General features: G+C 42.2%; 1 protein-coding gene across 2 annotated transcripts in view; it reads left to right on the top strand.

The window, feature by feature from the left end:
* The window catches only part of LOC124719103 (splicing factor 3A subunit 1), an 86764-nt gene that overhangs the window by 1818 nt on the left and 58296 nt on the right, over positions 1-26650 (top strand). For both annotated transcript variants that reach the window (XM_047244796.1, XM_047244795.1), the window contains exons 3-5: positions 12491-12665; positions 12896-13055; positions 21188-21341. In XM_047244796.1, the coding sequence (XP_047100752.1) occupies positions 12491-12665; positions 12896-13055; positions 21188-21341 (489 nt within the window). The remainder of the gene's footprint in view (positions 1-12490; positions 12666-12895; positions 13056-21187; positions 21342-26650) is intronic.

Below are 26650 nucleotides of genomic sequence, written 5' to 3'. Positions count from 1 at the left end.
GGAGAGCTGCATCAAACCACGCTCTGGACTGAAGACCACAACAACTACAACAACATCATAGTAACACGCAGTTAATAATAAAGTCTACATATAATTTACTTAACTGAACTTTTATTTTACATGCACTCCGTCTTCAGGCCACAAGTGGCCCATCCGGACCATCCGACTGCCGTGTCATCCTCAGATGAGGATGCGGATGGGAGGGGCGTGTGGTCAGCACACCGCTCTCCCGGTCGTTATGATGGCTTTCTTTGACCGGAGCCACTTCTATTCGGTCGAGTAGCTCCTTAATTGGCATCACGAGGCTAAGTGCACCCCGAAAAATGGCAACAGCGCATGGCGGCTGAATGGTTACCTATCCAAGTGCCTGCCACGCCCGACAGCGCTTAACTTCGGTGTTCTCACGGGAACCGGTGTAGCCACTGCGGCAAGGCCATTGCCTTTATTTTACAGATACACCAATATTAATTTATGTTACTTAAATATTGGTGAAGCTGCTTCTATTTAAGATTTGTGTTATTTGACCGCCTTGTAATGAGAAACTTTCTACTTATCTACTACTAGAGAAACTTTATGGTGATCCATTTTTAGTTTTATTAGTGTCTAAAGTTATATATCGCAATACATATTGAATGAAACAGTGGAACCTCCAGGTACCAACAGCCACAAATCAGGAAAAGATAGATTGCTACTTCTGTAAAGACAGCATGCCTAAGTTGCAGATAGGCACAATTAAGACACGTATCCATAACCTTTTGGTCACAGCCTTCTAAAAAACAGAGAGAAAAACACACAAACTTCATTCACACGAGGAAGCACATCTCACGCACACGTGACTGCCAACTCCGGCAGCTCAGGCCAGATTTGATGGTCACGTGTGCATGAGGTGTTCTTGCATGTGGGAATGAATGGTGTGTATTCCTCTATTTCTGACAAAGGCTGTGGCCAAAAGCATATGTTGAAGTTTTTTTTTTTTTTTCTCCAATTGTACGTATCTGCAGCATAATGTGTCGTCTTTACAATGAGTTGTAATGTATCTTTTTCTACGTTGTTAATATATTAATTCACACGACTTATTCTTCTTTGTATTACAACACATTCATTTCCAACATAATATTTGAGGTTTTACACATCTTCAGCTGACAGTCCCGGTGTTCTTGCAGTGGCACTTGTGGTGGTGTTGTGTACAAGTTGTGAATGTTTCACAAACTTCAGGTTTATGTGCTACCAGGAGCTGAAAAGGGAGAAGAAAAAAAACACACACACACACACACACACACACACACACACACACACACAAACAAACAAACACACACACACACACACACATATATATATAAAAAATAGAGGGAAACATTCCACGTAGGAAAAATATATCTAAAAACAAAGATGATGTGACTTACCAAATGAAAGTGCTGGCAGGTCGACAGATGGATGGATATGTGTGTGTGTGTGCGCGAGTGTATACCCGTCCTTTTTCCCCCCTAAGGTAAGTCTTTCCACTCCCGGGATTGGAATGACTCCTTACCCTCTCCCTTAAAACCCACATCCTTTCGTCTTTCCCTCTCCTTCCCTCTTTCCTGATGAGGCAACAGTTTGTTGCGAAAGCTTGAATTTTGTGTGTATGTTTGTGTTTGTGTGTGTGTCGACCTGCCAGTTCTTTCATTTGGTAAGTCACATCATCTTTGTGTGTGTGTGTGTGTGTGTGTGTGTGTGTGTGTGTGTGTGTATATATATATATGAGATAGAGGGAAAGAATCCACATGGGAAAAATTTATCAAAAAACAAAGATGATGTGACTTACCAAACGAAAGCGCTGGCAGGTCGAAAGACACACAAACATGCACACAAAATTCAGGCTTTTGCAACAAACTGTTGCCTCATCAGGAAAGAGGGAAGGAGAGGGAAAGACGAAAGGAAGTGGGTTTAAGGAAGAGGGTAAGGAGTCATTCCAATCCCGGGAGCGGAAAGACTTACCTTAGGGGGAAAAAAGGACGGGTATACACTCGCGCGCACACACACACATATCCATCCACACATATACAGACACAAGCAGACATATTTAAAGACAAAGAGTTTGGGCAGAGATGTCAGTCGAGGCGGAAGTGCAGAGGCAAAGATGTTGTTGAATGACAGGTGAGGTATGAGTGGTGGCAACTTGAAATTAGCGGAGATTGAGACCTGGTGGGTAACGGGAAGAGAGGATATATTGAAGAGCAGGTTCCCATCTCCGGAGTTCGGATAGGTTGGTGTTGGTGGGAAGTATCCAGATAACCCGGACGGTGTAACACTGTGCCAAGATGTGCTGGCCGTGCACAAAGGCATGTTTAGCCACAGGGTGATCCTCATTACCAACAAACACTGTCTGCCTGTGTCCATTCATGCGAATGGACAGTTTGTTGCTGGTCATTCCCACATAGAATGCATCACAGTGTAGGCAGGTCAGTTGGTAAATCACGTGGGTGCTTTCACACGTGGCTCTGCCTTTGATCGTGTACACCTTCCAGGTTACAGAACTGGAGTAGGTGGTGGTGGGAGGGTGCATGGGACAGGTTTTACACCGGGGGCGGTTACAAGGATAGGAGCCAGAGGGTAGGGAAGGTGGTTTGGGGATTTCATAGGGATGAACTAACAGGTTACGAAGGTTAGGTGGACGGCGGAAAGACACTCTTGGAGGAGTGGGGAGGATTTCATGAAGGATGGATCTCATTTCAGGGCAGGATTTGAGGAAGTCGTATCCCTGCTGGAGTGCCACATTCAGAGTCTGGTCCAGTCCCAGAAAGTATCCTGTCACAAGTGGGGCACTTTTGTGGTGGTTCTGTGGGAGGTTCTGGGTTTGAGGGGATGAGGAAGTGGCTCTGGTTATTTGCTTCTGTACCGGGTCGGGAGGGTTTGAACACACCCGTCAACTCCTATCCTTAATAAAAGTCCATAATCTTTCCTCTCCCACATCCACACCGGCTGTTCAGAGCATCCTCCTACAGGCCAACTGCAAATTAGAACAGCATGCCACCCTCCACCTCAAGAAACTATCCAATCTCCTGGTTTCCCACCTCCGGAAAGGCAACTCACTCACCCTTCACAACCTTTCCAGCAAACCTCAACCTCCTCTCATTGCACACAAACCCAGTCTCTCCCATCTACTCAATCTCCCACTTCCAGCTCCACTCCCTCCAAAACCTCAAAATTCCAATCAACACAATCTGGTACCACAACACCCTAATTCAGTAGTTAACCTTTCCTCCAAACCTCTCTCCCAATCCGAAACCTCTGTCCTATCCAAAGGCCTCACCTTCAGCCCCACTCCCAGATTCAACCAAACAGCCCTCGTCAAAGATTTACTGTCCTACTCTCGTACTCTCTGCTGGAAATATCACTTTACCACGAAGAAAAATGATCCTAATCCTACTCCCAATGATCCAACTCCCCAGGACACCATCCAAATTGAACCCTGCCTGGAACAGCTCCGTCCTCCGTCGCAGCGGGACCGACCTCCTCTTCCTCAAAATCACCCTCTCCAAATCTTCCAGAAATTTCTGACTTCCAGCCTTGCATCTCAATCCTTCTTAAAAAACCTTAATCCTACTCCCAACATCACCACTGCTGAAGCGCAGGCTATCCGTGATCTGAGGGCTGACCGATCCATCGTCATTCTTCCGGCAGACAAGGGTTCGACGACCGTGGTACTTGATCGTCGGGAGTATGTGGCTGAGGGACTGCGTCAGCTTTCAGACAACACCACATACAAAGTTTGCCAAGGTAATCCCATTCCCGATGTCCAAACGGAACTTCAAGGAATCCTCAGAACCTTAGGCCCCCTGCAAAACCTTTCACCTGACTCCATCAACCTCCTGACACCCCGCATCCCTATCTTCTACCTTCTTCCTGAAATTCACAAACCCAATCATCCTGGCCGCCCCATTGTAGCTGGTTACCAAGCCCCCACAGAACGTATCTCTGCCTACGTAGATCAACACCTTCAACCCATTACATGCAGTCTCCCATCCTTCATCAAAGACACCAACCACTTTCTCGAACGCCTGGAATCGTTACCCAATCTGTTACCCCCGGAAACCATCCTTGTAACCATCGATGCCACTTCCTTATACACAAATATTCCGCACGTCCAGGGCCTCGCTGCGCTGGAGCATTTCCTTTCACGCCGATCACCTGCCACCTAAAACCTCTTTCCTCATCCTGACCCACAACTTCTTCACTTTTGAAGGCCAGACATACCAACAATTAAAGGGAACAGCCATGGGTACCAGGATGGCCCCCTCGTACGCCAACCTATTCATGGGTCGCCTAGAGGAAGCCTTCTTGGTTACCGAGGCCTGCCAACCCAAAGTTTGGTACAGATTTATTGATGACATCTTCATGATCTGGACTCACAGTGAAGAAGAACTCCAGAATTTCCTCTCCAACCTCAACTCCTTTGGTTCCATCAGATTCACCTGGTCCTACTCCAAATCCCACACCACTTTCCTTGACGTTGACCTCCATCTGTCCAATGGCCAGCTTCACACGTCCGTCCACATCAAACCCACAAACAAGCAACAGTACCTGCATTATGACAGCTGCCACCCATTCCACATCAAACGGTCCCTTCCCTACAGCCTAGGTCTTCGTGGCAAACGAATCTGCTCCAGTCTGGAATCCCTGAACCATTACACCAACAACCTGACAACAGCTTTCGCATCCCGTAACTACCCTCCCGACCTGGTACAGAAGCAAATAACCAGATCCACTTCCTCATCCCCTCAAACCCAGAACCTCCCACAGAACCACCACAAAAGTGCCCCACTTGTGACAGGATACTTTCCGGGACTGGACCAGACTCTGAATGTGGCTCTCCAGCAGGGATACGACTTCCTCAAATCCTGCCCTGAAATGAGATCCATCCTTCATGAAATCCTCCCCACTCCTCCAAGAGTGTCTTTCCGCCGTCCACCTAACCTTCGTAACCTGTTAGTTCATCCCTATGAAATCTCCAAACCACCTTCCCTACCCTCTGGCTCCTATCCTTGTAACCGCCCCCGGTGTAAAACCTGTCCCATGCACCCTCCCACCACCACCACCTACTCCAGTCCTGTAACCTGGAAGGTGTACACGATCAAAGGCAGAGCCACGTGTGAAAGCACCCATGTGATTTACCAACTGACCTGCCTACACTGTGATGTATTCTATGTGGGAATGACCAGCAACAAACTGTCCATTCGCATGAATGGACACAGGCAGACAGTGTTTGTTGGTAATGAGGATCACCCTGTGGCTAAACATGCCTTGGTGCACGGCCAGCACATCTTGGCACAGTGTTACACCGTCCGGGTTATCTGGATACTTCCCACCAACACCAACCTATCCAAACTCTGGAGATGGGAACTTGCTCTTCAATATATCCTCTCTTCCCGTTACCCACCAGGTCTCAATCTCCGCTAATTTCAAGTTGCCGCCACTCATACCTCACCTGTCATTCAACAACATCTTTGCCTCTGCACTTCCGCCTCGACTGACATCTCTGCCCAAACTCTTTGTCTTTAAATATGTCTGCTTGTGTCTGTATATGTGTGGATGGATATGTGTGCGTGTGCGCGAGTGTATACCCGTCCTTTTTTTCCCCCTAAGGTAAGTCTTCCCGCTCCCAGGATTGGAATGACTCCTTACCCTCTCCCTTAAAACCCACTTCCTTTCGTCTTTCCCTCTCCTTCCCTCTTTCCTGACGAAGCAACCGTTTGTTGCGAAAGCTAGAATTTTGTGTGTATGTTTGTGTTTGTTTGTGTGTCTATCGACCTGCCAGTGCTTTCGTTCGGTAAGTCACATCATCTTTGTTTTTAGATATATTTTTCCCACGTGGAATGTTTCCCTCTATTATATATATTCACAAAATTGTGGTTTGGAAACAAAACTGAATCTGTCATTTAATTAATACAGTATACAGGAAGTCGTTTCTGAAAGTAATTGTATGGAGTGTAGCCATGTATGGAAGTGAAACAGGGATGATAAATAGTTTGGACAAGAAGAGAATAGAAGCTTTCGAAATGTGGTGCTACAGAAGAATGCTGAAGATTAGATGGGTAGATCACACAACTAGTGAGGAGGTACTGAATAGAATTGGGGAGAAAAGGAGTTTGTGGCACAACTTGACAAGAAGAAGGGACCGGTTGGTAGGACATGTCCTGAGGCATCAAGGGATCACAAATTTAGCATTGAAGGGCAGCGTGAAGGGTAAAAATCGTAGAGGGAGACCAAGAGATTAATACACTAAGCAGGTTCATAAGGAAGTAGGCTGCAGTATGTGCTGGGAGATGAAGCAGCTTGCACAGGATAGCAGCATGGAGAGCTGCATCAAACCAGTCTCAGGACTGAAGACAACAACAACAACAACAACAATACAATATTTAACCAGAGGGAACAGTTGAATCAATTAAAATGAAAGTATGAAATATTTTTGGACAGTCAATTTGTATGCATTTGAAAAAGGAGGAGCTCGTCCACAAAGATGTATAAATAAAATATTTTCTTCTTTTTCTGTTCTTGGTAGCACACAAGAGGTCCATCATCTACTGCCATAAGCACAAGCAACAAATCCTACAATCTGTTCAAAAGGCAAACCAGTTAAATGTGAATTTTGAACCATGGTGCAACTCATCATTTTTTCACATCAACGAACATTATAAGAGGTGGGAGTAGTGATGCGTGACAGGGATCCTAGAATTGACTAGGGATCAAACCCAAGACCTTTGGGTCATTCCATGTCAAGTGGCCTAAATTTAGACAAGCTCACCACTCAGCCATCTCCTATTTTGATGGCTCTCCAATTTGCAGGCTTGTCATTAATAGGTTTTAAGACAACTACATGCTTGGTTTGTTTAGGTGACGATATTGTATTCTCCAGAACAATTCAGGAATATGCCAGATGGTGAAGAAGTGTGTTGTTGCAATTACAAAGAGCGCATTTGAATTCAAAGTTGGACAAATGTTATTTTGCAGTACTTAAGTCATATTATCAGTTCAGCTGGGACGAAACCAGATCAGTGATTAACAGAAGCTGTCGCAATTTCCGTGGAATTACAGTGTTTCCAGGGCCTTGCAAAATATCAGTATTTTCATCAAGGATTATGCTATAATAACTAAACAATTCACAGAATTGTTTAAAAAAGGAGTAACTTTCCAATGGGCTACAGTGCCTGCAATGTAACGGGTCAAAGGTGTTTCAGAAGTTCTCCCTAATTTTTTAAAAACCTTTTATAATGTGTGATGCAATCAAAGTCACTGTAGGATGCAGTTTAAGTCAGGAACATGCAGGCAAAGAGAAACCAATCAGTGACATCTGTTGTCAATTAAAGAAGGCTGAAATTAATTACAGTACAATGGAGAAGGAATTATTAGTCTTGGTGTTGTGAGTTAATTATTTTAGTTGCATTTATTACTAAGACCAAGGCCAAAGTTTACAAAAAATGTCATTTCTGACTTTAAGGATTTAGATGTTCATAAAATGTCTGGAGGCTCAGTGATAAAGTGCTAGACTACAAATCCGAAGGGGTCATTCCAAGTCAAGTGGCCTAAGGGTCCCCACTCGACCATCTCCAATTTCGATGAAATTTTTGCAGGATGTACGTACAGACCTCACATGAAGCACTGCCAAATTACAGCTTCATAAGTAGTACGGTGCGGCCACTAGTCACCTTTTCGTAAAGGCTTGTTTTTGGACATTGCGACTGAAATGAATAAATGGTCAATTTTGTTTTACCATTGTTCAGCATCGGCGACCTCTGGTGGCCTCCCAGAGCACGCTACTGAAAATGCGCGATGTGTGTCGTCGTAGTGACGGCAGCAGTGTAGCGATGTACAAGTTGTTACGTATGCAATTTGTTGGAATTGTGGAGAATGGCTCCCTTCCCTGGCATTTCTCGCTTCTGTTTGGTGCGAGTGCTACCAAAACGATTGACGTCTTCACCTGTTTGGACAATTTGTGATCGATAGTCCATTAGACCTTGGTGCAGAGTCCCTGCGACTGCTATGGCTTCATAAATTTGTTTGTCACGTTCCTTTCTTCTGCCAAATGCTCATTATTTGTCACATAGAAAAAAAAAATGGCTGTTGGGATATTTGCTGTACCCAAGGTAACCTATTGGAAGTGTGTTAGTACTTGGTTATTTGTAGGATCTTGCAAACTAGCTATGATTTTGAACTTTTTTACTGTGCCTCGACACACACTCTTTGCCTGTGTAAGCAGCACAAAAATTCTATTCTGCCTCAGTTCCTTCTAAATCTTATGCACTGTGGTACATGCTAGAAAGTTTTTTTCTGATTTTTATGTTGTTCTGCTGGGCCGTTGCTGAAGTAATAAATTGTTTTCCAATTGGGAAGTAGTTTATTACTTTGGTTAGTTAGTGTACAGTAATTTCATATCCTGGTTAGGGTTTAACATCTTATCGGTTAGAGATCATTAGAGGCAGAGCATAAGCTAATGTTAAGATTTGGATGGGGCAGGAAAGTGGCCGTGTCGGTCGTAGGAACCATCTCGGATTTAGGGAAATCACGGAAAACCTAAATTGAGATGGTTGGACGCAGATTTGAACAGTCTTCCTCCCAAATGCGAGTCTAGTGTGCGGACGACTTCTTTTATGAACCAGTCTGTAAACCATATGTAGTTGTACACAGTGGACAAAGCAGATTGTAGTAAAATAAAATTATTTCCATAGGAGTACCATTAAGAAATTTGGCTGCATTGTGATATTAAAACCCCCGCCCCTGAAATTACGGTTGTGGTGAATGGCTGATCCATAAAGAGGACTGGGATGTAGGTTAGGCCAAAAGATGATAATTTGGTTATGAGTGATTGAGAGATTTACCTGCAATTTGTAATGTGTTTACATTTATGCCATGCTTAAATGCCATTTAACGCATTTCTCATAACAAAAACAAAAATGGCAAAGTAAATTCAGAAAACGTGTATTAGGGAATGGACAGGTCTCCAACAAGTATTGTGATGAATATTAGGTACATTGTATATAATGTACGAAAACTGCAAGAGGGGTTCACTACATAACTTCTTCCAGTTTGGCTAGAAATATGGTAGACACTCATTAACGGATAGTGTGTGACTGACATTTTGAAATATTACTTATTTAGAATTATTTTGGTTGGGTGATATTTAGCATTTTATTAATATGGTAAAATAGCACAAATTGTTAAAAAACTGAATAAAATGGTGCAAATTTCAGGTGTGTAAGTCAAATAGTTCTTGAAATGTGTCCATTTTACAAATTCAAAATGTGGCAAAAATCACAAGAGTTTTGGAAACTTTAATGTATTATGTTTTGGTTAAAGTGCACTTGCGACATCAGTGGTTTTCTTGCGATGTGTAGGTGTTGGTAATGGGTGAAATGAAGGTGGCCAATTGTGATTCAGATGATGATAGCCAATCAGTACATTGTGTATAATTTCTTTCAGTTTGTTAATAAAGTTAGCTTATATTTTGTTTATGTTGTGATGATAAGAGATGCTGATATTCAGTGATATCGTTTTTGATTTATTTCATTTTGTACATAAAGTTTGCTGATGTTTTCTTTGTCTCATAGGAATGTAAAATTTATATTGCGTGTAGTTTGTGGTGTGCTATTAGGGTTCAGATTAGCAAAAACTTTTTAGATAATGTATTCCGTGATTTATTCGGATATCCTGTTAGTGTGGAGTAGCTAATGGTAATCTCTGTATACAATTTCGCTCTGCACAGAAGATGCTGGTTATTAGATTTTCGAGGATGTGGTTATACAGGAAACTAACAGCACAGCTTAAATTGCAATGATTTATTTATAAACTGGAACAAAGCACCATGTCATTGGGTATCTGCAGCTGACTCGTTATTAGCCTTTAAATTGAGAATCTGCTCAGCACATGATATTCTTAATTTGTATCCTGCTTGATATTCTCCTGTCTGTGTTGTTGTTATTATTATTATTATTATTATTATTATTGTTATTATTATTATTATTATTATTATTATTTTGAAAGCAATTGTAACAACAGATTTGCAGCTTTTGAAAGAACAAACTTTGTTGTTCAGCACATCATTCATGATAATTTGAAATTAGTTTTATAACTCACATGTACAGTGTGGTTGTCACTTCACATTGGGGCTGCTGGGTCAAAAAGTCAAACTGTCCCACAAATGTGTGGTTGGTTATTGTGAATAACCTGTGGCAATACAAGTTCATTAAATATTTTATGGTAATATTTTTGTCAAAATTGTCATCATTTTTAGAACTTCAAATTTAGCTATCATTAAAACTAACATCCAATGTGTGAATATAATATTCCTCGGCAAAACGAGGCAGGAAGATATGCAGAAGTCGAGGCGAAACGATTATAGGAAGGAGAAATCGAAACAGAGATGACTTAGAAGGTACAGCCAATAACAAAGTCAAAACAATTTTGAGCGAAATTAAAAGTGAGGATGTCAACATTAAGAGTGCGATTGGGATTTCCAATGTTAAGTGCTGAGATGAGAGTGGGTAAATGGAAGGAGCACATAGAAAGCATCGACAAGGGGAGAACCTGTCTGACGACGTGACTGAGGGAGAAATGTGAGTGGATAAGTGAGACGTAGTGGAGGCAGTATTAGATTAGGGAGGCGAGATAAATAATTGAAGTGTTGCACTTTCAGATGAATAACTTTGGCATCATAGGTACTGACATGGGTAACATGCAGAGAATGGAAAATAAAATTGAAGGTTTGTTAGACAAAGATCAGTCTGGTGTCTGGAAAGGTAAAGGCACCAGAGAGGCAGTTCTGACAATTCGCTTATAACAAAAGGAAGACTCTAGAACAATCGAGATACATTCCTAGGATGTTTCGACCTATAAATAGGATTCGACAGTGTAAAATGGTGCGAGATGTTTGAAATTCTGAGAAACATACGAATAAGCTATAGAGGAAGATGGGAAATATACAGTGTGTATAAAAATGGAGAGGGAACAATAAGAATGGAAGACCGAGACCAAAGTGCTCCGATTAATGAGGTCGTAAGACCGGGATGCAGTTTTCTGTCACCACTGCTCAATCTATACTTCGAAGAAGCGACGGTGAAAATAAAGGTTAGGTTTGAGAGTGGGATTAAAATCAGAGTTGAAAGGATATCGGCAATAAAATTTACTGATGATGATGCTATTCTCAATAAAACTGAAGTAGAATAACTGGACCTTTCGATCGAACATTCTGACGAGTACAGAATATGGATCGGAGGTAACTCGAAGAAAGACAAAAGTATTGACGAGTAGCAGAAGTGAAATTAGCAATAAACTTAACTTCAGAATTGTTGACTGCAAAGAAAATGAAGCGAAGGAATTCTACTACTTGGGAAGCAAAATAATACAATGTTGATGAAGTAAGAAGACTTACAAAGCAGACTAGCACAGTGACAGACTAGTATCAAACATAGGCCTTAATTAGAGGATGAAATTTCTGTAACTTCGTTTGGAGCACAGCATTGCGTGGAAGCAAATTATGGATTCTGCAAAAACTGGAAAAGAAGAGAATCGAATCTTTTGAGATGTTTGTGCCCTATAAGGATCTTAAAAATAATTTAACTGGAAAGATAAAAAAAATGAGGTGGTTCTGTTGGGAATTGGAAAAGTAAGAAGCGTGTGGGAAACACTGACGCAGAGGAGAACAGAATGATAAGACACGTTAAACCGTCAGGTAATAGCTTCCACAGTACTGGAAGGAATACATTTGACAAATAATCAAAGATGTGTATGGAAGTGCCACTCTAGGATGAAGACTTCGGCACGGGAGACAAACTTACAGCAGGCCGCTTCGAACCGGTAGAAAGCCGGACTCGAGATGTTCAGCCGAGAAAAAGTAATTGGCATCCTAGCCACTGTAGTGGTTATTACAGGTACTGTAAAACGGACCCAATGAGTAGCACATTGAGAAATGACTGTGATTGTTTTCTGAGCGTATAAATTTACCTAGCGGGAAACAGAAGTTGTCAGTTACTGGGCTAGGCGACAGCTGGAGAGTGTGGCGTGGGACATGCGGAGAGCACGCTGGCGTCACCACTAAATACACCCCGTCCTTCTGCCGTCTTCTTTCTCGCACACCACCGTACCGTTATGTGGAGGTGGGAAATGCGTAACTATTTGAAGTTTTATATACAAGTTCTTATTTTACTTGGCCTGTTGCCCCAACAGACAGCATCGAAACATTCACTGAAATCTTTGGTGTTTTATTTTTCCTCGCCTATTTGCTAACATTTTTATTTTTTACTGAAGCTGAAATACATTTTTTTCTTCTTTGAACATGATTTAGTACTGCACTCAAAATATTAGACATTGGAGTGACAAATCAATTGTTATTTACCATATTTGATGTTGCATTTAATTCATTTTTCAAAAAAATTCTACATTTCTTCACGTCTTAAGTTCGGTACTGTGGGATCACAAGTGAGCAAGGTATTTAACCGTCTGTGTGTGATGTGAGCAGGTCAAGAGCCGAGCGGCCCCCCTACTGCTCCGAAGGCATCCGCCCTAGCTCCGTCGCAGCAGCAGAAACAGCAGGAAATCCTGAAGCAAATTTCTGAGCAGCCCTTTATTCCTAAGGATCCACCACCAGAATTTGAATTCATTGCAGACCCACCATCAATTTCAGCCCTGGACCTGTGAGTATTATAATGTGTTTTCATTCCTGTAGGACCACAATTTGGATGTATTTACTTAAGTGTTTCCCAAAAATTTTCTTGAATATAGCATAAATCATGTACACGAAGTTGACAGATTGTGCAGTCAGAGATATTAAATTGTCAGCTATTTATATGTCCTGTTTGAGCAGTAAAGATCTCACTTTTATACTCTCTTGGTGAATCTCTTCAATTTTTGCCAATGTTTGCAGTGACATCGTCAAGCTGACGGCCCAATTTGTAGCCCGTAATGGTCGGCAGTTCCTCACAAACCTGATGAACCGTGAACAGCGTAACTACCAGTTCGACTTTTTGCGGCCACAACACTCACTCTTTCAGTATTTCACAAAGCTGCTGGAACAGTACACAAAGGTAATTATTCTGAATCACTAATGTGAGTTACTTACAGTTTGCATGAACATTGAAAAATTATCTTATGGTAAATAGAAAGTTAGTTGTGGAAGTGAGTATGTATCATGATGAGCTACTAGCAAATTATAAGAATGTTTCAACTGTCTTGCACTGGCCATTTTCGCAACAATTGTATACAAATTACAGTGGTTTAAAAGAAAACGCCGTATAGATGCTGTCATTTAGGGTTTTTCATTGCTTATTTTTTAAATTTTTTATTTTATTTATTAACTTTTTATCTTGTGCACCCAGATGCTTTTCACCGTAATTACGAGGCACCTTCAGTGGGTGTCAGATAAGCATCCAATTCATTATTTCTAGGCCAAACAGTTTTCTCTATGGTGGCAAACTGGTTGAAATTCCGTGACTTTCTCCTCAGTAGATACACATGCCATTTGTCTACTGTGCCTGGCCACCCATCCCATGCCTCCAACCATCCTATGCCTCCACCTCTGATCGCCAGTATGGGGCTTGCCCCTCTTCTCTGTTACCTCCTGAAGTTTGCTTTCGGCTCTTGGTCCGGCAGCTTAACACACGAGTTAAGTGACCTCCAGGAGGTCACAGAGAAGAGGGGCAAACCCCATACTGGCGATCAGAGGTGGAGGCATAGGATGGATGGAGGCATGGGGTGGGTGGCCAGGCATGGCAGGCAAATGGTATGCGTGTCTACTGAGGAGAAAGTCACGGTGTTATGACAGCAGTAGTTCGGCACCTTCTGCTTACAGACTCTCAACCGGGCTAGTGTACAGTTTCTTGACGGGTGTGAACCCATCACCACCTTAGCTTCGTGTGGCGGCCTGTGTGTGTGCCTTGGTCTTCGTTCGCTTCCTAAGGACACCATTCCAGCCTCACTCTATCACCGTAAGTTTCTTGACGTTCTCACGGAACTTCACGATAGGATCTATGTGTACACTGATGACTCTAGGACTGACAGTGGTGTCGTACCTTTTTCATTGACACCGACGATTTTTGTCATCAGCTTCTGGAGCACTGCTGAGTATTTACAGCAGAGCTCTTCGTCCTCTATCAGGCTTTTTAATTGTGTCATCTGCTCCGACTCCGTCAGTGCCCTTCAGAGCCTCTCTGGGCTGTACACCATCCATCCCTAAGTGCAGTGGGTCCAGGAAAGCTGTTCTTTGCTCACTGGAGCCAGTGTGGTGTTTATGTGGGTTCACAGTCATGTCGATCTGATGGATGGGAAACGAGCCCACTGACTTTGCTTCCAAGGCTCCAGTCTCGTACCTCGGCCCACTAGTTCTTCCGTTCCCTCCGACGGTCTCTGTGTTGCCGCCTCTCAGCAGGTGGTGTCACTTTGGCATCATTTCTGGTCCTCCCTTCGTGGGAACAAGCTCTGAGTTGTTAAGCCTCTCCCAGCAGCTTGGACGACCTCCTCTCAACACTCTGGCTGTGAGGAGATCATTTTAGCTAGGGTGCGTGTTGGGCACTGTCTTTTTAGCCATCACCATTTGTCATGTGGTGCTCTCCCACCATGTTGTGCTCAGTGCCCTCAACCTGACAGAATGCTCTTTTTGTAATCACTTACTTTCTCATTTGTGTTTGTCTTCTCAGTTAATTGGCCGTTTTAGCGAATGACGCGCAGGCTGTCGACTGGTTTTACTTTTTATCCGTCGTAACAGTATGTCGAAGGACATTTAATCTTTAGTTCGGGACCTCCATTTGTGTATGGCGTATTTTATTGACCTATCTCCAAGCCCCTGTTTTTAGCTGTTTTTCCTTCCAATGATTGGGCTCAGTGTGTAGTCGTTTTGAACTCCTTTTTTGTCTTCGTGTTCTACAGTTCTGACTTGGTCACATATGACCCTAGTTGTTTTTGGGCCCTAAAACAAAACAGATGCTCCTGATCATTATGAAAGAATATTATAAAACTGTAAGTTGTGGTGCACGAATGTTAGTTTAGTGAAGCTGAGGCTCCGTGAAAATAATTACAAATTCTCCAAGACAGTAATTAGAAATTGATTGGTGTCTTTCTGTATGGAAGATGTTTTGCTTTTGTATATAGCTCAACTGAAATCCACAATACCAATACAGAATGCAAAAACCACAGCAACTAATGATACTTGGTATCATACACTTCGGTTACATTAAATAAATAAATCTGACAGTAATATTAAAAAATTAAAAAAAAATTAAGTATTGCACACAATTCCAACTAAAGGCAACACTATTTGTATGATAAGTCATCCTAACAAAACAAAATATTGAGATTTACAGATACACGCCATGTATGAAATAGAGGTAAAGACTCAAAAATAGAGAAAACATAAGGATAAAAAATACAACAAAATAAAACATAATGGAATAAGACAATTTAACAATGACAATGTTATGAGAAGGATAGATTGCTACTTGCCATACAGTGGAGATGTCAAGTCGCAGGCGGGCGCTGGCAGTACGTCCACTTCGAAAGCTGCCACTTATTCCACACAGCCCAGCTATCTGTGGCCATCACATTTGTAGTGACGAGTAGTCCATCTCAAAATACACCGAGGCTCTCACGGACCGTAATTACACTCCCAACCTCATACAGAAATAGACTCTCGTGCCTTCTTTCTCTCGTCACCCACCACCTCCCAAAGTCCCACTATCTGGCCACATAGCAATGTCCCTCACGTGACTCAGTACCACCCAGGACTGGAGCAACTGAATCTCACTTTCCTCCAAGGTTTAGACTACCTCTTGCTGTACCCTAAAACGAGGACTGCCCTATCCACAATCCTTCCCACCCCTCATGACTCATCAATTTCAGCCACTACTTGATGTCCACCTAAAGAACTCCTGTGTACACTAATTATAAGAATGCAAAACTGTTGTGTCTGTCTGTTTTTGTGTTTAAACATGTTTCTCCAAAAGTGCTAGATGAATTTTCATGGAGTTTTCACAGGTAACATGAGCACAGCTTGGGGCACAGTATAGGCTTGATTTCATCAAAATCAGGAGACTAAAAAAAATTATACATATTATAAAAATGTATGCTTGTGTGCATACATGCCACACACTTCCTCCAAAACCACTCTATCAAACTTGGTACACACATCACGTACGGTATTGTAAGAACCTTAGGGTAGGAACCATATGCCTATCAAAGGGGTGGCAGTGGAGCTGCAGAAGAAGTGGATGCCACGACGCACAAATACCGAGATTTTACTCGTCCAGTATTTTAGAATGAGAGCACTTAGTGACTTGTAATAAACTTCACACACAATTTCAAACGTTCACAAAACTTTTTCTTTCTGATAACCACAACAAAATGGTGAAAGAAAATAAAAAAGTTTGTCTCTTACTACATTTTTGCTATTCGTGCAGTAAAACCGCTACATCTGATGTAACGGTTTAATTTGTTACATCTTTACTACTAACTGTACTCTAGACACATTTTGCAGACAGTGCTCGTATATTCCACTGTGTGTACATCCAAAATTGTATCATTGTGTAGCACGTTGTTCACGATATGTGATGTCATCAACATTGAGCTAGGTGAAAACGAAACTGCAGGACGAAATTTGCTAGAGATACGGGTGAAATATCTGTTTTGCTGAAATTTGGTACGGATATAGCTCGAACCTGGAGAAAGAACGTAGACTACTTTAGAAAGTGTGTAGTAGCAGATATTTATCGATTCGAAGAATATTATACGAATTAGGGAAAAATATTTACTCTCTGAAGAAGTTATTCACTCTTGGTCTTTTGAGCTGCTTCATATTTATGAAAATGCTTTTACTGGTTGTTATGTGCTGGTTGTTATGAAGAGCAGGATTGAATGCGATGCTTGTACAGTCTTCATTGTGTTTAGTCCATACTTCCACTCTATTAGTTACATAATGTACACATCTTAAACACATAGTTACTCAATAGTACAGCATAGGTATGCATACTCCTGTGCTCTCTGTATGCAGTGCCAGGCAGCGATACGGTATGTGCTGACGCATTGTGCGCTGTGACAGCTCGGGAGGGGGCAGAGCAGTGAGTACGTCACGAGTGGTGCTTACCCGAAAAAGCCGACACTTGAGGCCAGCTGGTGTTATTGCACGTACGCTAGTGTACTTACCACCACTTGTCGTAACAAAACTACCGATATGTGAGTGCCGCCGTTTGTATAATAAATTCCCCACACACATCACGAAACCCGGCGAGTGACAGGTATTCGCTGATATCCATTTTGGGCACAGCTTATCTCTGACAGAAGCTTCGTAGCAGAAATAGGATGTCGACATCTCGAATCGAATACTCCGGCGGATTGAGCACTGCGAATTATCATCGTGACACCTGCTCGTGTGGCGGTCGCGAGATCGACTGTGAGGGAGATCCGGGATTCGGTACTCTGTATTATTAATTGTGAACTGACACTGATCGCGAATGCGTACGAGTATAGATTACTGAGTTTGAAGTGCTGAGTGCATTGTGTTATTGTTGTTGCCCAGCTGTTGAAATTCACAGGGGAGAAGTCAGTGGTAATGGTCACAGTAGAGGTCGAGCGTGTCACCCTTGTAGCAGCAGAGAGAAGGCCGAAATACTGAATTTGATCTTCCAAAGCTGTTTCACCGCAGAAGACCGTAACACTGTCTCTCCTTTCAATTGTCATATGAATGTCGAAATGGCAGATATTGAGATAATCAATCACATAATTGAAAAGCAGCTACAATCACTTAGTGGAAAAGTTTTAGGACCAGATGAGATACCCATAAGATTATGTGAAAGAACTTGATCCCCTTCTAGCAGTAATTTATCGTAGATTGCTTGAGTGATGAAAGGTAGCTAATGGCTGAAAAAGCATAGGCCATTCCAGTTTTTAAGAAAGGCTGTAAGACAGATCCACGCAATTATTGACCTATATCATTGAGGTAAGTCTGTAGTAGAATTATGGAATATGTTTTATGATCAAGAATTACGACTTTTTTAAAAAATGAACATCTCCTCTATAAAAATCGACATGGATTTCCAGACAGAGATCCTGCGAAACTTAGCTAGCTCTGTTCCTCCGTAGGATCCACAACACAGTGGGCTATGGCATGCAGGTTGATGCCGTGTTCCCCGATTTCAGTATGGCATTTGACGCCGTCCCACATTGCCGTTAAAAAAAATTCTAACTTACAGAGTATCTGAGCAGACTTGCAACTGGATTGAAGAATTTCTTGCAGATAGAACTCGATATGTCACTCTTAACAGGACAAAATCGACAGGTGTAAAGGTAATATCCAGAGTACCACAGGGAAGTGTGATAGGACCGTCGCTGTTTCCAGTAGATATAAACGATCTATTAGAAAGTGTCGGATGCTCTTTAAGGCTATTTGCAGATGATGCAGTTGTCTATACCAGAGTAGCAATGCCAGGATATCGTAAGAATTTGCAGAAAGACCTGTAGAGAATTGATGATTGGTGCAGGCTCTGGCAGTTGATCCTGAATGTAGATAAATGTAACATATTCCGCATATGTAGGGTGTTGTGACTTGGCAAGACAGCCAAGCCACTAGGAGAGGAAGCCGAAAGGCACGCGTTTAAGCTCACGCAGGCTGGCGTGAGGTCTGGAACAGGTAAGGGAATTTATAGTAGCAAAGAACGTAACTAACTACTGAAATACTTAACTTTAATTCATAATTGGTGAACATCGGTCTGACGGTACATGTATCACAAGATAAATAGCAAAGGATAATGGCGCCTTGCTAGGTCGTAGCAATAATTTATCAGTGAACCATCGCTAGCAAAGTCGGCTGTACAACTGGGGCGAGTGCTAGGGAGTCTCTCTAGACTAGACCTGCCGTGTGGTGGCGCTCGGTCTGCAATCACTGACAGTGGCGACACGCGGGTCCGACGTATACTAACGGACCGCGGCCGATTTAAAGGCTACCACCTAGCAAGTGTGGTGTCTGGCGGTGACACCACATAGGGAAAGAAATTAATTACTGTACAGTTACGCTGTTGATGACAAACACCTGGAGACAGTGTCTGCTGTAAAATATCTAGGCATAATTATCAAGAGTGACCTTAAGTGGAATGACCACATAAAACAAATAGTGGGAAAAGCAGATACCAGACTCAGATTCATCGGAAGACTCTTTAAGGAAATGTAACTCGTCCACGAAAGAATTGGCTTATGAGGTGCTCGTTCACCCCGATTCTTGAGTATTGTTCATCTGTCTGAGATCAGGTAGGAGAAAGAGAAGATCCGACGAAGAGTGGCACATTTCATCACGGGATCATTCAGCTAGCGAGAAAGTGTTACGGAGGTGCCGAACAAACTCCACTGGCAGACGTTACAAGAGAGGCGTTGTGCATCACAGAGAGATTTACTGTTGAAATTTCGGGACGGCGCTTTTCAGGAGGAGTTGGACAACATATTACTACCCCCACCCCCTGCCACATACGTCTTGTGCATTGACCAGATTATTTGATAAATTATAGCCAATACAGAGGCTTACTGACAATCATTCTTCCTACACTCTGTTCACGAGTGGAACAGGGTTAGCGGGAACAGATAATGGTACCGAAAGTACCCTCCGTCACATGCCATTAGGTGCTTTGCAGAGTATGATGTAGATGTAAAGATAGAGTTATTGGTTAGGAAGTGCATTTTCTATTCCGAGTGATTATAGAAAAGAATTGCACGAGTGGAATGTCGATGAAAAATAAGTCAGTGTTCGCGCGGTGCTGACTGCACACTATCAGAATGCAGTTCAAATGGATCACGTTATTAGGCACGTATTATCGGAATGGTGTGTGACAGTTAATATTTCATTTGTTTAGACTCTGTTGGGTGTAACTGTGGGTAATCTGAAAGACGAAGGGGTGTCTGTCTCGTACTGTGTGTCTGAGAAGAATGCATTTGTGAACTTAACAATGGCTTTAGTTACAATTAATCTTATATCTTAATCCAGTATTAGTATGCTGCTGTTGTATCATTATAACATATCCCGTGCCAATCCGATCGTCCTTAACTGTTGATACGTAATTTAGGTTTCTTCCTTATTCTGAGGAACAGTTTTGCCAACCAGGGACAACGGCTGGTAGGGGCTTTGATCACTTGGAACTGACAATTTATCGCCACACACGTGACACAGCCGACGTTTGTGAGTGGCACCTGACTTCTGGAGAAATTTAACAGAAGAGTTCAAATTTTCTGTCTGTCACCACAATGCACGAATATCGAATCTTGCTGGTGGCTCCATTTGGAGTCTGGCACTGAATGATCACAAATATTAAGAGAATCGGTCCGGAGGACAAAGCGACTATTAACAACACATGTGTATACAGTACAGCATGTGCCCTCACTGGCACAAATCACATTGCCCTCGACAAACGTGGCATGAACTGACACTACCAGTGCCACAACTCCTCCTTCTCCCCTCCCCTCGCCTCCCCCCCCCCCCCCCTCGCCCCCCTCCCCCAATCACCTCCTAACAAAAGGGCACATTTTTGAAAGCTCCACACACGTACAATGTCATCCACCATGACACCATTGTGTTACATCACGGCTCGAAGCTGACGGTCGGTATTATAGGTTACAGCTCAGAAGTTGGTGTGATGCTTACTGTGTTGAACACAGACTTGTAGTGTCGTGTATGTTTGGACTGCCAAAGATGGTGGTGTCGACATCATCCTCTTTGCCACAGTTGCAAAATTAAGATGCCACAGAGTCATTACAAGGTAGGTGGTTCCCATAAAAACTGTGGTTGAATGTGTGTGTGTGTTTCCAAACCTTCTGGAGCATCGACATTTCTCATACCGGAATATAGTCGGCAGTGCTGGGCTGTCTCCATTCCTCTAAGTGTCAGAGTAGCTGAGTCTCGAGTTTCTGCGGTTGGAGAGATACTCGTTCCGAACACAGTTGTTCGAACATCGGTATCTAAATTCTAGGTCCAACACAAAATTTTTTACTCATTTATTGGTCTAGTAATGGCTCGTGGTACAGAAGTATTTGTGCAAAAAAGCTTCTTTTGATAAATGGATTGGTTTCCGTGTGTCATTTTTACACCACCACACTTTTAAAACATATTTCTTTCCTTGATTGTACTCGCATTTATTTTTTGAGCGTTTGTGATTTTCACATAGTGTCCTATAACAGCCTGTGTGTTTGGCAGGTGCTGATCCCACCGAAGGAGCTGATGTTTAAGCTCAAGGAGGAGAGCAGCTCGATGAACGTGATACTGGACATGGTGAAGTATCGAGCCGAGTGGATCAAGTATCAAGAAGCTCAGAGGCGCAAAGAGGAGGAGGAACTGGAGAAAGAGAGAGGTGAGTTTCGAGTGGAAGAAACTGGGTGCGCAGCTGCTATAGAATCACGTCGCCTGTGTGACTCGTAACAGGTACTGGTACCGGTCAATGTGTATCTCGTACTGTAGCGCTCCAGAGAACTGAAATAAGTCGCGGAGTAAACTGATGGAAGGAAGTTTCTATCAGAAATTTCTGTTGATGGCTAACTGATCTGCTTCAAAACGCCAGCCGCTGTGGCCGAGCGGTTCTAGCCGCTTCAGTCCGGAACCACGCTGCTGCTACAGTCGCAGGTTCAAATCCTGCCTCGGGCACCGATCTGTGTGATGTCCTTAAGTTAGTTAGGTTTAAGTTGTTCTAAGTCCAGGGCACTGACGACCTCTGATGTTAAGTCCCTTAGTGCTTAGAGCCATTTTTGCTTCAAAACAACTGAACACGTGAGAATTACTGTTACCTGAAAAGTCTTTACTTTGAAGGAAAAAATGCTTCTGTTTGTCTTAGACTACTGTGAGAATTACAATTTTTGGGCAAACATTTTAGTGTAAAAAACTTTAAATTTGGCAGCATTCAAACCTCAGTAGTATTTCTGAGGGAATATTTTATAATAATTTTAGGAATTTGTCTATGTTCTTTGGAGATTGGAATGCGGGCATTACTTCCTTAACATACAGGGTGAGCGAAAAGTCAGTATAAATTTGAAAACTGAATAAATCACAGAATAATGTAGATAGAGAGGTACAAATTGACACAAATGCTCGGAATGACATGGGGTTTTATTAGAACCAAAAACATACGAAAGTTCAAAAAATGTCCAACAGACGGCACTTCATCTGATCAGAATAGCAATAATTAGCATAACAAAGTAAGACAAAGCAAAGATGAAGTTCTTTACAGGAAATGCTCAATATGTCCACCATCATTCCTCAACAATAGCTGTAGTCGAGGAATAATGTTGTGAACAGCACTGTAAAGCATGTCCGGAGCTATGGTGAGGCATTGGTGTCGGATGTTGTCTTTCAGCATCCCTAGAGATGTCGGTCGATCACAATACACTTGTGACTTCAGGTAACCCCAAAGCCAATAATCGCACGGACTGAGGTCTGGGGACCTGGGAGACCGAGCACGACGAAAGTGGCGGCTGAGCACTCGATCATCACCAAACGACGCTCGCAAGAGATCTTTCACACGTCTAGCAATATGAGGTGGTTCTAATAAAACCCCATGTCATTCCAAGTGTGTGTGTCAATTTTTACCTCTCTATCTACATTATTTCGTGGTTTATTAAGTTTTCAAATTTATACTGACTTTTTGATCACCTGGTACAATCCAGGACAATAGCGGTCTCGAAATGGCCCAATTGTTGGTCATGTGGGGAGGATGGATTATTCTCACTTCTGTACAGATTGAGAGCTGGAAAAACAGACAGGGAGACAGGTGCTAACCGTCACACTGCCAACTTTGTGCTAACAGAGTGCAGCCCCAGCACACTGTGGCACACCTCGTGCCACTCCCGGCCTCGCCACAACGTGTGGCACTCCTGTCTCGGTTGCTACTGTGCTAAATAATCATTGCTGCTGTGTGTTTATTTTTATAATGGAGGAAACATTAAATTTTACAAATTCTTTTGTATGTGGTTTGTTTCAAATCATGGGAGCAGCTCAGTCCATTTACAAAAGATGCATTTTCTCACAGCACGACTTTCCGAGCAGTGTCGAATCGTATCATAAAGAGAATGCATTCCTCGTTGTCCCGAGGTGGTTTCCCCTGTTGATCGGCGTACTCCTGATTTTGATCTGTCACGGTGATGCTCCTCTAAAATTTCAGTTTCTCTTGTGTGAACTTTGTAAATAATTTGCAGAATTAAGACGTGTAGCAAATAATCATGTTGTTGTTGTTGTTACTAATGCTTTTATGTACTAGCTGCTGTAGCCTTCTGTTAGTCAGCTATTTCTTTCTTTTCTTCCAGATTTATATTACCATTTCTCCATGTTTATATCTTCTTCCTTTATTATTATTATTATTATTATTATTATTAATTACAATTATTTTTAATACAATTTCACAGCCCTTACCAACACTAATTTGCACTCTGTACTGTGTCAGACATGTCTACTGCTCCCACTGACTATAGTCCAACGCACATTTCTCTTTGTTTTTTTTTTTTTTTTGAGAGTGCTTTTGTAGTCTTTTCTTGCTGTGAGTGCTTTTGCAGTCTTTTTCTTGCTCTGGTTGCAACTTCAGAAGTATGCCTATGGATAGTGTACACACCTCTCTTCTTTTGCAATGACATTAGTATACTTGGCAAGCTAATTACCTGTTCTTCTCCCTTCAAATTGAAATACAAATTTGACAGTACAGTATTGGAGCGGATTATCAACATACAGTGTGTTTCCTCTTTCGAAAAAAGATTTTGGAAGTGTTCTTACTACTACTATATTGACAAATTTTCACTATTTACGGTATCACTTGTTAAACCCGCATAAATGAAGGAAATGAGTATATATCCAGTTGTACTCGCAGAAAATAAAAGTTTTTATTCTGTAACAATTTGTTTCCTGTGTAGTATAGTGTTGTGCTTGAAAGCCTGGTGTCCTTTGAAGAGGACAATGTTTCATTCGTACCTTTTAAAATTGAGAGGGAGCACATCCAAACTTTTCTTACATCCCCAGCAACAGACCTTGTTGGTACAGCTGCTTTAACAGAAATGTTACTGTTTCAAGATTGTACCATTCAGAGTAACGATAAATATCTGTCCTGAGACATTTGCCCCAAAAATAGGAGTATATCATGACAGACAAGTCTCTGGAGACTGCTATGTTTTTTCTTAGAACAGGCATTTTCCTTAAAAGCGGATTTTGGTGGAGCACATGGACGAATGATCCAGATTCATAATTCGATCATGTTTAAGTGACGTAAGTACTGTTTAATTACTAAATCTATATATACGGGGGAAATAACCTAAAACTTGCACAATAGATATTTTGGAAATGGAAAGTGTGACTAAACAGTGGAAAAGCTATTTTTGACAAAGGCCTCATTGGCAGAAAGCTAATTTTCTGACGGGTCTTTTTGTTGTGCCTTTCTGTGATTCAGCTTCACCGCTATATGGTGCATAACAACTATCCATTTTATATATTGTTGAAAGTATTATTAATGTTTTCACAGAATGAATTAGTAGTCAGAGGCTTGTATTGTTAACAAATAAACATTTTAATATACGAAAATCAACTTGATTTAATATTTTGGCGATCCATCTGTTCGCCATCTTCAGGAGAACTTTGCTTCTGTGGCCGAGTCCTGCTGAGTGAGTCTCATTTTTTGGGTGCATCTTAGATTCGAGTGCAGCTTAGATTCAGGTAAACACGGTACTACTATGTCGAGCCCCCCCCCATGAACCATGGACCTTGCCGTTGGTGGGGAGGCTTGCGTGCCTCAGCGATACAGATAGCCGTACCGTAGGTGTAACCACAACGGAGGGGTATCTGTTGAGAGGCCAGACAAAAGTGTGGTTCCTGAAGAGGGGCAGCAGCCTTTTCAGTAGTTGCAAGGGCAACAGTCTGGATGATTGACTGATCTGGCCTTGTAACAATAACCAAAACGGCCTTGCTGTGCTGGTACTGCGAACGGCTGAAAGCAAGGGGAAACTACAGCCGTAATTTTTCCCGAGGGCATGCAGCTTTACTGTATGATTACATGATGATGGCGTCCTCTTGGGTAAAATATTCCGGAGGTAAAATAGTCCCCCATTCGGATCTCCGGGCGGGGACTACTCAAGAGGATGTTGTTATCAGGAGAAAGAAAACTGGCGTTCTACGGATCGGAGCGTGGAATGTCAGATCCCTTAATCGGGCAGGTAGGTTAGAAAATTTAAAAAGGGAAATGGATAGGTTGAAGTTAGATATAGTGGGAATTAGTGAAGTTCGGTGGCAGGAGGAACAAGACTTCTGGTCAGGTGACTACAGGGTTATAAACACAAAATCAAATAGGTGTAATGCAGGAGTAGGTTTAATAATGAATAGGAAAATAGGAATGCGGGTAAGCTACTACAAACAGCATAGTGAACGCATTATTGTGGCCAAGATAGATACGAAGCCCACACCTACTACAGTAGTACAAGTTTATATGCCAACTATCTCTGCAGATGATGAAGAAATTGAAGAAATGTATGATGAAATAAAAGAAATTATTCAGATTGTGAAGGGAGACGAAAATTTAATAGTCATGGGTGACTGGAATTCGTCAGTAGGAAAAGGGAGAGAAGGAAACATAGTCGGTGAATATGGATTGGGGGACAGAAATGAAAGAGGAAGCCGCCTGGTAGAATTTTGCACAGAGCACAACATAATCATAACTAACACTTGGCTTAAGAATCATGAAAGAAGGTTGTATACATGGAAGAACCCTGGAGATACTAAAAGGTATCAGATAGATTATATAATGGTAAGACAGAGATTTAGGAACCAGGTTTTAAATTGTAAGACATTTCCAGGGGCAGATGTGGACTCTGACCACAATCTATTGGTTATGACCTGTAGATTAAAACTGAAGAAACTGCAAAAAGGTGGGAATTTAAGGAGATGGGACCTGGATAAACTAAAAGAACCAGAGATTGTACAGAGATTCAGGGAGAGCATAAGGGAGCAATTGACAGGAATGGGGGAAATAAATATAGTAGAAGAAGAATGGGTAGCTTTGAGGGATGAAGTAGTGAAGGCAGCAGAGGATCAAGTAGGTAAAAAGACGAGGGCTAGTAGAAATCCTTGGGTAACAGAAGAAATATTGAATTTAATTGATGAAAGGAGAAAATATAAAAATGCAGTAAGTGAAACAGGCAAAAAGGAATACAAACGTCTCAAAAATGAGATCGACAGGAAGTGCAAAATGGCTAAGCAGGGATGGCTAGAGGACAAATGTAAGGATGTAGAGGCCTATCTCACTAGGGGTAAGATAGATACCGCCTACAGGAAAATTAAAGAGACCTTTGGAGATAAGAGAACGACTTGTATGAATATCAAGAGCTCAGATGGAAACCCAGTTCTAAGCAAAGAAGGGAAAGCAGAAAGGTGAAAGGAGTATATAGAGGGTCTATACAAGGGCAATGTACTTGAGGACAATATTATGGAAATGGAAGAGGATGTAGATGAAGATGAAATGGGAGATACGATACTGCCTGAAGAGTTTGACAGAGCACTGAAAGACCTGAGTCGAAACAAGGCACCCGGAGTAGACAATATTCCATTGGAACTACTGACGGCCGTGGGAGAGCCAGTCCTGACAAAACTCTACCATCTGGTGAGCAAGAGTATGAAACAGGCGAAATACCCTCAGACTTC

This window comes from Schistocerca piceifrons, chromosome 10, assembly GCF_021461385.2.
Source record: "Schistocerca piceifrons isolate TAMUIC-IGC-003096 chromosome 10, iqSchPice1.1, whole genome shotgun sequence".
Classification (NCBI taxonomy): Eukaryota; Metazoa; Arthropoda; class Insecta; order Orthoptera; family Acrididae; genus Schistocerca; species Schistocerca piceifrons.
Note: the sequence above shows the minus strand (reverse complement) of the source record. Positions and strands in the feature narration are given on the sequence as shown.